The 12,870-nt window shown below is 37.9% G+C and overlaps 1 protein-coding gene across 1 annotated transcript in view; it reads right to left on the bottom strand.

The window, feature by feature from the left end:
* The window catches only part of LOC127964545 (cysteine/serine-rich nuclear protein 3-like), a 43,522-nt gene extending 31,275 nt beyond the window's left edge, over positions 1–12,247 (bottom strand). Inside the window, exons 1-2 of the mRNA XM_052564764.1 lie at positions 12,136–12,247; positions 10,705–10,736 (exon numbers count right to left, since the gene is read on the bottom strand). Coding sequence (XP_052420724.1) covers positions 10,705–10,736; positions 12,136–12,138 — 35 coding nt within the window. The 5' untranslated portion in view covers positions 12,139–12,247. The remainder of the gene's footprint in view (positions 1–10,704; positions 10,737–12,135) is intronic.
* Between the last annotated feature and the right edge of the window lie 623 nt (positions 12,248–12,870).

Raw genomic sequence — 12,870 nt, 5'->3', positions numbered from 1 at the left:
AATTTGAATTGATGCAGGTGTAACGGAGGCCAGCGAGTAGTGCTGTGCAGGTTAACCTCACTAGTGACAGACACTTGTGGCTGTAGCCATTTATCCTCCTTGTTAGTGTGTCTTCCTCCCATGCTGGAGACCCAGGTTCGCGAGTGCGAGGAGCGTCAGAGAAGACCTGGGAGAGAGGGGTTACATTGGTGCCGTGACCCGGATGGGAGTGAGGTTTAAGGGGGTAAATGTAACGGAGGCCAGTGAGTAGAGCTGTGCAGGTTGACCTCACTCCCCGATCTCAAGAGACGCACTAGCGACAGACGCTGGTGGCTGTAGCCATTTAGCCTCTTTGTTAGTGTGTCCGCCTCCCATGCCGGAGACACGGGTACGTGCCTCGCTCCGAGCGAGTGCGAGGAGCGTCAGAGAGGACCCGGGAGAGAGGGGTTACATTGGTGCCGTGACCCGGATGGGAGTGAGGATTAAGGGGGTAAATGTAACGGAGGCCAGCGAGTAGTGCTGTGCAGGTAAACCTCACTCCCCGATCTCAAGAGACACACTAGCGACAGACGCTAGTGGCTGTAGCCATTTAGCCTCCTTATTAGTGCATCCGCCTTCCATGCCGGAGACCTGGGTTCGAGCCCCGCTCGTGGCAAGTGCGAGGAGCGTCAGAGAGGACCCGGGAGAGAGGGGTTACATTGGTGCCGTGACCCGGATGGGAGTGATGTTTAGGGGGGTGAATGTAACGGAGGCCAGTGAGTAGAGCTGTGCAGGTTAACCTCACTCCCCGATCTCAAGAAACGCACTAGCAACAGACGCTGGTGGCTGTAGCCATTTAGCCTCTTTGTTAGTGTGTCCGCCTTCCATGCCGGAGACCTGGGTTCGAGCCCCGCTCGTGGTGAGTGCGAGGAGCGTCAGAGAGGACCCGGGAGAGAGGGGTTACACAGGGATGCAGAATTACATTTCTAATTGGGAATTTAAAAAAAAAAATTGAAATTCAAAGAAATTAATTCCTGCTTTTATTAAAAAGCAAAGTTTAAATATCGGCTTGTTTGAACTAAGTTTCAAAAACGTTTAATGTTTAAAGACATTTAAAGACATTATATAGAATGATACTTAGAACAATAGATGGATGGATGGATAGATAATAGATAGATAGATATTACACACATGTAGAGAGAATGATAGATAGAATGATAGCATCCCAATCTCTAGCTGGAGTGCACATGAGCTCTGTTAGAAGGCACTTCGTCCTGTACCCTTTACCACTCACCCCGGACTCCATTTCCCATAATCCTCTGCCTGGACACATCATCAATTGCAATCACCTGTCTTCATCAGATCTCATCATTAGTTCACAGCTGTCTCACATTAGAAGGACTTTAAAAGTAGCACACACTTTCACTGACTTCACTGGTGGTTAAATGTTGTATATCTCTTCTGTACTTTCTAGTTTCTCTTCTTTCTTTGCCTTCGTGTTTAATTCCTGGATTGTTTTCTCGTTTATTATTGTTTTGCTGCCTGCCCTGACCATTGCCTGATTTTCTGGATTACTCTTTTGCCTTGCCACTGCCATCTTTGCTTGCTGTTGTTGACCATGCCTGTTTGACTACACTCTTATTAAAGCCTTGCTTTTGGATCCCCACTTTGTCACACCTCCCTCATTAAAGATAGACGGACGAATGGACGAAAAGAACAATGGATGCATAGATGATAGACAGGTAGATATTACATTACATTACATCTAGGTAGCCCGTTTCTGTCATCTAGCAATTTTGAAAAAGTATTCATACCTTTATATTTTATATGCGGGTGTGAGCCAATAGCTTACAATAAGTTTTAATTTATTAGATTATTGATGGGTTTTCATAAACACCAGCATATAACATTTTAGCACTGATTCGTTACAGGTTCGAGGTTCATTGCAGGGTCTGGTTAATTAAAAACAAGGTTTTCCATAATCTGGCATCCTCTTATATTTAACTGATTTTACATGTACACAAACCCCAAAGGAATCTAAGGTCATCTAACCAAATGATTTTAGACCTCCCTAGTGCAAGATTAAAATTGAGTGGTGACCGGGTATTTTCAGTGGTGGCCCCAAAGCGTTGGAATGGTTTGCCTTTTATATCTTTAGACTTTCACCTTCATTGGGCTCTTTAAAAAAAAACTGAGACTATATTTATTAAAGTTAGCTTTTGGCTCAACTGATTTGTATAAACTTTGCTCTCATTTTCTCCTGTGATGTTTGTTTTATTTGCTCACTTATCAGTGACTTTTTATTTTTAGCTGTTGGTATTGTTTTTATTAACTGTTGTTAGTTTATTTTACCATTAGTTGATTGTACAGCACATTGGTTGTTTTAAATAAGACAAACAAACGATTAGATATGGAAGGATTGATGTGAAACTTGAAAGCGATCTGTACTAGCTGCAGTAGTGATGCAGTACTGTTGCTGGTGATGTATACTGAACATTAATCAGGTTCTGAGTCACACTGGTGATGCATGATTGACGTCATATGACCTGTTGACTCCGTTTCTTTTTTTTTTTTTTGCTGCACATCTAGAGATTTTGTGTTTGCATCATAGTCTCTGTACTAGCACTGCTGCTGTAAGTGCAGACAGTGAACATCCTCCTTAAGAAGCAGCTATTCTAGAAGAATGACTAAGAATGATGTATCCTCACTCAACCCAAGTGCTTCACGTGCACAGATGCACAGCGGCAATCTGGATCTGTCCTAAACATCAACAGTAAATCATAAACTGTGATGCGGTGAGGACAGTAATATTCTCTTTGCTAACAACTGATGGCTAATTATGATTTCTAACAAATTATCTGCCAGTTTTAATGTCACTGGCGCATCGGTCCAGCTGCAGCAGACTGCGCCAATTAGCATGTTAGTCATTCATATCTGATGGACTGACTGTTGCAGCTTGGTTGTCACTAGCGCAGACATTACCATACGGCAACTGTCTTGGCGTACAGCTTTTTTCAGTCATATTAAATTTGGTTTCCATAGTGATTGGTGCAGACAAAAAGCAGTATTATGCACAGATTTGCTAGATCCATTTATCAGTCAGAGTGATGAAATATTTGTCCACACTGGATGATAATCAAAATTTTCAGAACGTAATTAATGAAAGGTTAGTTTTGTGCGACATTAGGGCGTTAGTTAATCATCAACTATCTATCTGTGTGTATAAAATATGTAAATACTGTGTGTATTTTATATATATATATATATATATATATATATATATATATATATATATATATATATATATATATATATATACACACACACACACATACACACACACACACACACACGCACACGCACACACATATATATATATATATATATATATATATATATATATATATATATATATGCAATGACAAAAAGGTCGATTTAAAGACATACAGTGTGAAAAGGTAAACGGACAGTCACGGACCATAGCAAAAATGACTGTGTCATTTCATGTTTTGCAAAACATGTCAATGCACTGATATAAAAATGATACATTTGAAAATCACATTAATGATTACATCACATCATAAACTTCAAAGCATCTATGCTTCATCTGGATCAATTTTCCTCTCTTTTCCCTCTCTCTCTCTCACTCTTTGCATGTACAAACAGACATACTGAGTAATTCCACACTCTGATAATTAGAGATGCACAATTAAAATTGATTATTAAACCACAAAAGGCTGCGATTTAATTAAGTGGTGTACTGCGTGCTTCACAATGAATGGAAAGCGCTCTGTTTTCTGTCAACAAAACCTACTCCAAAAACATCACTAGAAACTGATGTATACATCTAAGTAAGCTTTGCTTATGTGCATTCAAAACACAAATCATTTTATTTTCCTATTTGCGTAATTCTAAATGCAAACAGAAGTGACAGAAATGAAATCTTTGCATTCTACATTAGAATTAGCATCAAAATACTGACAGCATGATGGCTGTTAGATTAACATTTACAGATGATATAATAACAACAAACCTATTTCACTGCTGTGCACATAGCAATTAGGGCAGGTACTATAAAACCTGACCAGACTGCTTCTGAATGACAAGTAGGAAAATTAAAAGGCAGCACAAGTTTTATTAATGCATCTCTTTTATGCCTGAAAACAAAAGCTGTCTGTGTTGTGCCATCCGCTGTGATGGCCTTCAGGACGCTGAGATAAACAGTCACACCTTTAATAATGATGGCCCTCGATGGTGCTCTATTGAATTTCAATAACATTACTAAGAGAGCCGTAATTAAGTCTGGCCGATCAAGAGGTGATGAGACTCCATAACTTCCTGTTTATAAAACATGAGCTCTGCTACCACAGGGTCTCACTGAAATACAAATAATTAGAGGTTTAGATGTTCTGGGTGGTTTCCAGGGTGTTGCTATGTGTGTGTTGTGTTGTTGCTAGATGGTTTCTAGGGTGTTCCCCATCATTGCGCAAGGTCAGTTATTCTTTTACCATTCTGTTGTTCCATTTCTCTAGTGTGTATGTGTGTCTCTAGTGTGTGGGTGTATATATATATATATATATATATATATATACTTATTATTTTACTTTAAGGCATATTGGCTGATTTGCTAAGTTAGCTAAGTTGCTAAGTTAATGCCACTGAAAAGAAGTAGAAAATTATAAAAAACAAATACAAAATTAATGTTTTATATACATTTTTAATTCAGTTGAACTATTTTATATCTGTACTTTGCATGTGCTGTACAGTACAATACTGTTTTTTATTCTCGCTTCAGCCACTTTTTTATTTTTACAGAGCTTGTCATAATGTATTAAGGAATAGCCTTCTCTAAGAGAGATACAAGTGATGCTGCTTTAGAATTCGATCAAAAGAAGGTATTTTACAAGGCATGTAATGTCCATACCTTAAACAAAGCAAGAAAGTTGAATGTTTAGGGTTAGGAGTTTGTTTAAATCCATAGGGAAGAAGTGATGTTTAATGGAGGTGTTTGAGAGCTGACAGTGAAATGCACGCACCTCACGCTACTCAATCAATAACCCTCATGCCACATCACGCAGAAGTCAAACACGCTGTATGAAAGCATCAAATCACTCGCTGCACGGGAAATGGAAGAGCAGCGGGTCACGGCAGCATATTATCCATCATTTCATTTGTGTGCATGTTTGTTTGCTCTTTATGCCATGTAATTGCACGATGCTCGCTCAGAAAAAAAAGCAGTGCACTCTCTCTCTTAGACTCATAATAGGCAAGACACAGACTGAACATTCCATACAGGCGTCATGGCAACCGGTCATGGCTAAATCTCGGCATATGAGAAAGTCGGACTGATGAGGAGCATCAAACACTGCTCATCTCTAACTGATCTCTAAGAGTCGTTCTATCACCAACAAAAAGCTTCTACTGACTGAATAAACATCTCCGTTCAACTGACGGCACTATTAAATAAACTGAGATGGGCTGATTCTAATTTATAATGACAGACTGCACTATTTGAATATTTATATGCTACTCAGTATAAAGGAATGCCATACGCAAGCTAATGAAACAGTGAAATGAACAATTCTCAATGGCCAACCACTTCACCTCTGATAATTCAGTATGAATGAGAAGTTGTATGTTACAGTGATTTTACAAAAGCACAAAAATGTGACACTTAATGCAGTGCATGCATATGCTTTTGTGATGAGGTTAATAGTTAAATGTATGCACCAATAAAACTAAAAACATGCTTTAAAAAAAAGAAAAAAAAAAGGTTAATTTCTCTGCCATGAGATTACATTACATGCCATGTTTTACAATAACACATACATAACAATAAACAATCAAGCTTATTTGTCTAGAAGGATATTAGTATTTTATAATTTTTAATATAATTTTTTTTAAATATATTTATCACTTTTAGAATACATTATAAAATTACCATTTAAAATTATACAATTTATTATTTATTTATTTTGATTGATTGTCACATAATAATCTGATGCTAAAATCAGCCGTTTGCTGGGTCAGTACAAATCTGAACTACTGGCTCAACAGACCCAGACCTGCATTAGCGGTGCAGTGTAATGTACAATGCATCTGAAGGAATTCCCATATCAGAGACTTAAATATAAGCATGGACCCGTGCCTATAAAAACACAGCCCAGAAGCACCCTGTATGTTTCACTTCACTACCACAATATTGCTGCAGCTAGCGGCCTGGAAATGGCTTTGTTTCTCCTCATTGCATTTGCTCTGTATATCAGAAACAGATTAGGCCGTTCTTTCTCCCGCTCTCTGTTTTTCTTCCCTTTTCGGTCCGTTTCCTGAAGGCATGCATGCATGTTATAGTACAAAGCGGGCTCATCGATCAAAACGACGCTTCTGTCTGTCCACCGGCTGCTGGTTTTCCTCTTCCACTGGGGCAGGATGCTTCCCTGACCTTTTACAAGCTGTTGTACAAGTCCACATAAAGAGATTGCCAGGTCACATTTACATGCACTTTTCAGCCATTCCTATACTAAAGGGAAGCAAATTGATTTGGCTGCATGCATGTAAGTGCATGTGTGAAGACGTCATGTGGAGAGAGACAGAACGCTAGGCTGTTATCAGGGAAAACGGCGCGCCACCTCTCCTGTGAATCTTTAATGGATGGGATCCGGTGCTCTGGCAGCATTGCCATCTGTGCATGGGTTAGAGCCATGCATGGAAGATTTAGTTATTCAAATGACCCATCTTAATCAGCCTCTCCTAGCAGACTGGAAATCCATTCTGTAAATGTTGCCGTGTCCTTTGAGTGTGTCATATAGAGTAATTAAATCATGTTCCCACGGGGAAGATTTGAAAGGATAAACAGATGCAGTCAGGAGTGGTGTGAACACCGAAGCTCTTGGATCATGATCTGAAAACATCTAAAGGTGTGTAGGCAAGAGAGGTGGCTTGTGTGCTCGGCTCCGCTGCGTTTGAATGCGCAGGAGTCGCGATTAAAGCAATAGTTCACTCAAGACATGGAAACTGTCAACATTCACACAGCCTGGTGTACATGAAAGCTGTATCATGTTCTTGCTTCCTTGAAACTCCAAAATGTAAGTCACTATTCACTGAGATCTTCCTGATTATCTATCTATCTATCTATCTATCTATCTATCTATCTATCTATCTATCTATCTATCTATCTATCTATCTATCTATCTATCTATCTATCTATCTATCTATCTATCTATCTATCTATCTATTCAGTATATACTGTAGTCTTGTGTATTAACTGATTAAATGCAATGTGGAATATGTAGATTCCCAAAAAGTTATATTGATCTACATCTCAAAATGCTTGTAATCAAACTAAAGTTACTTTTTTTATTGATTACAAATGATTCACACAATGTTTTTAATTTTTATTTGGAAAACAGCCTACAGCTTACATACATTCAGAAAGCCTTCTAGTTTTGTGGACTTTAATACAAAGACCAGTCATCAGTCAGGTGCCTATAATTGGGGCAACACTGTGTTTGACCACTGGATTTACAAAGCAAAATCATTTCAATTTTAAGACGTTCATTCATCAACTGCCGATGAATATATTACATTTTATTTGAATTATTTTATCATTACATCACCATGTATTACTATGCCTTTTGAAGGTTTTTGTCTTTCAAACACATTAAAATTCACAGTCACAATATTTCTTTTTGAAATGTAGACTGAGTGAATATACAAAACCTCACCTTTTGTGAAATTATTATGCTGCTTTTGTGTTTTTAACTGCAGTATAAATTGCCATCCACTTTTGCTACATGGAAAAGAGCAGCATAGACTTTCTATCAAATATCTCATGTAATTTAGGATCAGCAAGACAGTATGAGAGTAACGACAGCATTTCTATTTTGGGAGGAACTATTTCTTGAAATAGGTGTGCATGATATTATTAAATATATATCCCTGAAAATGAAAGTGTGTAAGATTTTATATACAATAAGACAATATATATATATATATATATATATATATATATACAATATAAATGTTCCCAGGGAAAAAAAACAAACCCTGAAGAAATGTCCTCATTCCAAAGGTATTATATAAGGTGAGTCTATGGGAATTATAGTAAAAAAAAAAAAAAAAAAATGACAGACTATTTTGCCAAATCATTGCAATATTGTTGCTAAGGTGTTCTGGGCGGTTGCTAGCACATTTTTACAAGGTTGTTAGGGCGTTATGTGGTTGTTAGGATGTTCTGGGTGCAGGGAATCTCCATGCAGTTGTAGCACATTGCTATGCGATTACTAGGCTCTTCTGTGTGGTTGCTAGGGCATTGTCATCCAGTTGTTAGGGTGTTGCTACACGCTAGTTGATGTGCAGTTGTTAGGATGTTCTGGGTTGTTGCCAATTGCAATTGTTAGCGCGTTGTAATGCAGTTGTGAACAAGGGCGCAAATTTCATCTAACAGTAGGTGGGACAATAAACATAAAATTTTCAGAGCAGTTTTTTAAGGGGACACAACTAATACAGCTAAATTGTACTTATGTGTACACAGCATGTATACATATCATGGAGACCATGTTTAAATATGAGTTTGGTTCATAGGTTCACCACGCCGTCATATTATAATTAGTCAATTATTTTGTGTCCTCCACATAGTATTTTAAGTTTCGTCTGGGACTGAAGACGTCTCTAATTTAGATATTCAAACGCAGCAAGCTCACTGCACTTATATTGAGCAAAACCCAACACATAGGTAGAGCTAAAATATTAGCCTAATATCAGTTCACACACAGGCTTATTGCCATGTTAGATGACTTACTATCCAACAAGCTACGGTATTAAACAAGCTAAGCTAGTTAAAGTGTTAGTTCACCCAAAAATGAAACAAGTCCATGTTTTACTCACCCTCAATGCATTCTAGGTGTATATGACTTTCCTCTTTCAGATTTTTTAAAGAAAAATATTCACGCGCCGTACACGCATTCACGAGAGAATGCAGTTAGGGTGTTCTTGGTGTTGCTAGGGTATTGCCACACGGTTGTGGTTTTCTGAGCGGTTGCCATGCACATGCCTTTTTCTGAAAAGTTGTTAGCAGATTTTTATGTGGTAGCTAGCTCAGATTTATACATAATCTGGTCTTTAGGCTCTGATTGCTCTTTCAGTGTAAGATCTGTATTATCATGCATTAAGGATAAATCATAAATTTGATAACTCCTAAATGTGCAATACTTCAAATATAAGCAATATTAATAATGATGCTTGCTTTAGCAAACCCCCTAATTAGTCTATTTAAAGCATAACAGATGTGAAGCAGGCCGTTGCAATGACCTACACACACAATGTAGTTCTGCTGTTCCTTTATGTTATGAGGACCAAACCTCCCCACAAGGATAGTAGTATTTGTTTTAACCTTGTGTGGCCATTTTGTTCCAAATATATAAATACACTTTGTACACTATACAATGATTATGCCTATATGCTCTTTTAAAACATGGAAACCCAACGTGTGTGTGTGTGTGTGTGTGTGTGTGTGTGTGTGTGTGTGTGTGTGTGTGTGTGTGTGTATGTGTTTGCTCATGCTGTGCTGTGCTGCCATTCTCAGATGGTCTCTTCCTGATGTCAAAAGAAGCTGGTAGATTTGCAACAAAGGAAGTTCATAACAAGCTGCAGTGGCAGATTTAGACCCACACAGTCTCTCTCTCTCTCTCTCTCTCTCTAATACTGAATACAGCTCGGCCTCTGCGGACCACTCTTTTCCCAATCACACCTTCTCCAGCTCACATTGCTACGTCTTTAATTAGTAAAACTGTCACACAGTTGCGCCATGCGTGTCCCTGCAGACTACAAGCCAGCTACAAACTCAACGGATGAACAATCAGTCTAAGAGACGTGATTTTATTCCGCAGATTTAACATATGACAGAAGAATGAATCAGAGCTGCCTTTAAAGCCATTTCACAATCCAATCAATTCACAAAAATCAAATCTCTGCTGATTTGCAAAAATGTCTATGCTACCTAATTTGATGATGCTGAGGCATAATGTCTTCAGAATCATCCATAAATGTGAGAACTGACTTAGAACTGAACAAATACTCGTAATCTGGCTCAAAGAAAGACAGGAACCATGTCTTATTGGCAAATTTTCAGGCAAGATACTTCACATCATAAATGTTTGTTGAAAACAAAAATGCTATGAAATACATCATATTTTGTGAGAAACATACACTGTTTTTGGAATCAGCAACCAATTTTAGTAGCTATGGGATTTTAATCAGCAAATATGTTGCAGGGGATAGTGTTAAATAATCCCAACCTTTACTTTTCCTGCAGTATCCTGTTTCACTTAAAATGTGTCACATTACAAGAGCTAAAATGGATTGCAGACTGACTTCAAGTTGACTTGAGGGCATTTCTCCAGAAAGACAAATGACTGATGACCCTCATCAATTATTAATCTGAGCAGAGGCATTATAAGCATCAAATCAGCTGAATTCAATGAATGCATCATCAATCTCGAGCTAAAGAGACCTCGGAACAACTGGTTGTTTTCATAAAAATCAAGCAACATTATTGTATTGATATCCAATTTGCATGAGCAATGCAGGAGCTTTTATGTTACTGGGTTTGATTCCCAGTGAAACCTGTAAACCACTTTGGATAAAAGCTTCTGCAAAATGCATAAATGAGCATCAGTAATATTACTGATGCATGGATGTACACACACACACACACACACACAAAATAAAATAAATCAGTTCTCTTACCTTGAATTCAGAATGGGACAGGATCTAATATTCTGTAGAAAAATAAATAAAATAAGGTGTATTAAAACCACAATTGTACATTAAAACCATGTTACGGTTGTATAGGGAAAAAGAGTTCCGTATGACTGCAACCCGTATTTAATCTAACAATTTTTAAAGCCATCATTCTGTTTGCTTATTATTATTTTTTTCTCTGTTCAGTAATGGGTAAGAGCAGCCATTACAGCCCTGGCAGTAGAGTGGGCCGACACGGACCCTTTCTGAATGCTGCCTCATTACTGGGGCGAGTGTTCCCAGGGGAGGGGGCAAAGCAGAGCACTGCCTGACACAGCTGCACATTCTCAGGGAGAGATGTGATGGCAGCCTGCCTCCTCTCTGGAGCTCTGCTTCACTGACCTTCAGTGGCAGGACAACAGGGTTGTGAGAGGGGTCACACACATCAATGAGTTTATTTGCAAATACAGATAACTGGAATGCACAATGAAAAAAAAAACATGATTTTTTTATGATTATTATATTTTCTTTTTAATTATCTGTTTCTGCAAATGCTCTCTCTCTCTCTCTCTCTCTCTCTCTCTCTCTATATATATATATATATATATGCTTCACACTCATAGTGAAGTCACCGATGTTCACTTTCCTACTTAATCTATTATTTTTATTATTTTAATCACAGGTATTGTTACATATACTGTATAGACTGACAGTCCTGAGGGTCTGCAGGGGTCTTCTCTATCTCTATCTATCATTTCCTGTTTTATGCTTCTTTTTTTCTCCATATGACAACAAATGGCTTCCTGCATGTTAGTTCACACCTTTTTGTTGTTTACTTACAAAAATGTATATATTATATAATCTAACGATATATTAAAACAAAATTGCTTACTTATTAAAGTGATTATGACAAAAAAAATAAAAAGTGATATATTTTTTTCTCTCTTTATTATTACATTAATCACATAAATAAATAAATAGGAAGTGAATACAGAATACAGAAATTGTAATTGTTCGTCACAGAAAAAGTGCATTCAGGTTTTTTTGCATGAATTGCATTTTTTATGTATCTTCGGATAATTTTGGGACAAAATAGCTGTCAGTAATTATATCTATTTATATAAAACTGTGAAATCTGATAATAATAAGTATTATTTTCACTGTTTGTGAACAACTAATTAATAAATGCCGAGTTCAAAGCTGAATTAATACAACAATTAAAATATTATTTCTGCAAATTGATTAACAAACACTTAGCTACACATAATCCAGGGAAAAATAATAATAATATTGATTGATATCTAACTCCTGAAGTCTGTAATAGAGAGGAAGACGCATTTAGAAGCGCTTTATGAATGTATGGGAACAGAGAGCGTTCACGTCACTCCGTTATCGCGTCCATTCAAAACCGACATAGAGAATAAACGTGCGACTTACCATTCATACTGCTAAATCACCTCTTTCATCATATAATGTACGCGCCAGATGAAATCATACGCACATCGCAGATTTTACGGCTAGCTTTACAGTCAAAAAACCGGCATCTGCCGCAGCTACACCTCTGACAGAAGAAACAATGGTGCAGACGAGCCCTCTAACTACTGATCCTACTACAGCAAAGGCTGAGCTCATGAATATTAATTAGGTCGTGCCGACGCTCTTGAGCTACCTTCCAATGGAAGAACGCCTGATATATGAATATTAAGTAGGTAGCGTTAACGTTCTATTGTCACCGTCCAATGGCTCGGCTCTGCTCTTGAATATTAAGAAGCAGGTCTTCCCCGTAGTTGGATTCGTAAAGTGGCTGCAGTGAGGATTGAGTGTGAGCCAGCGGCCACTAGAGAGCCACACAAGTGTCTTCCGAGGGGATTCATGGTTTTCTCAGGCCGCTCTGTCTCCTGGGTCTCAGCCAATTTAATTGTTCCTCATAAAAACACGTGGGTGTGTGGCAGGCTGTTCAAATGGGATTGCGCAGGATATTGATCATAAATACAGTGTTGTAGGGCGTTATGAAATTGACCCGTTTGGGAAGGTAAACTCATGCATTTAACAAGATATAAATAAATTAGTAAAATAAATGTTTAAATCTTTTTAACAACAGGATTCTCGTGATGGTACCGTTTGATATTTCCACTGAGCTTGATGCACATAGTAAATAAATAAAAATAATAA

Source organism: Carassius gibelio, chromosome B9 (assembly GCF_023724105.1).
Source record: "Carassius gibelio isolate Cgi1373 ecotype wild population from Czech Republic chromosome B9, carGib1.2-hapl.c, whole genome shotgun sequence".
NCBI lineage: Eukaryota > Metazoa > Chordata > Actinopteri > Cypriniformes > Cyprinidae > Carassius > Carassius gibelio.
This window is presented reverse-complemented; position numbering and strand designations above follow the sequence as displayed.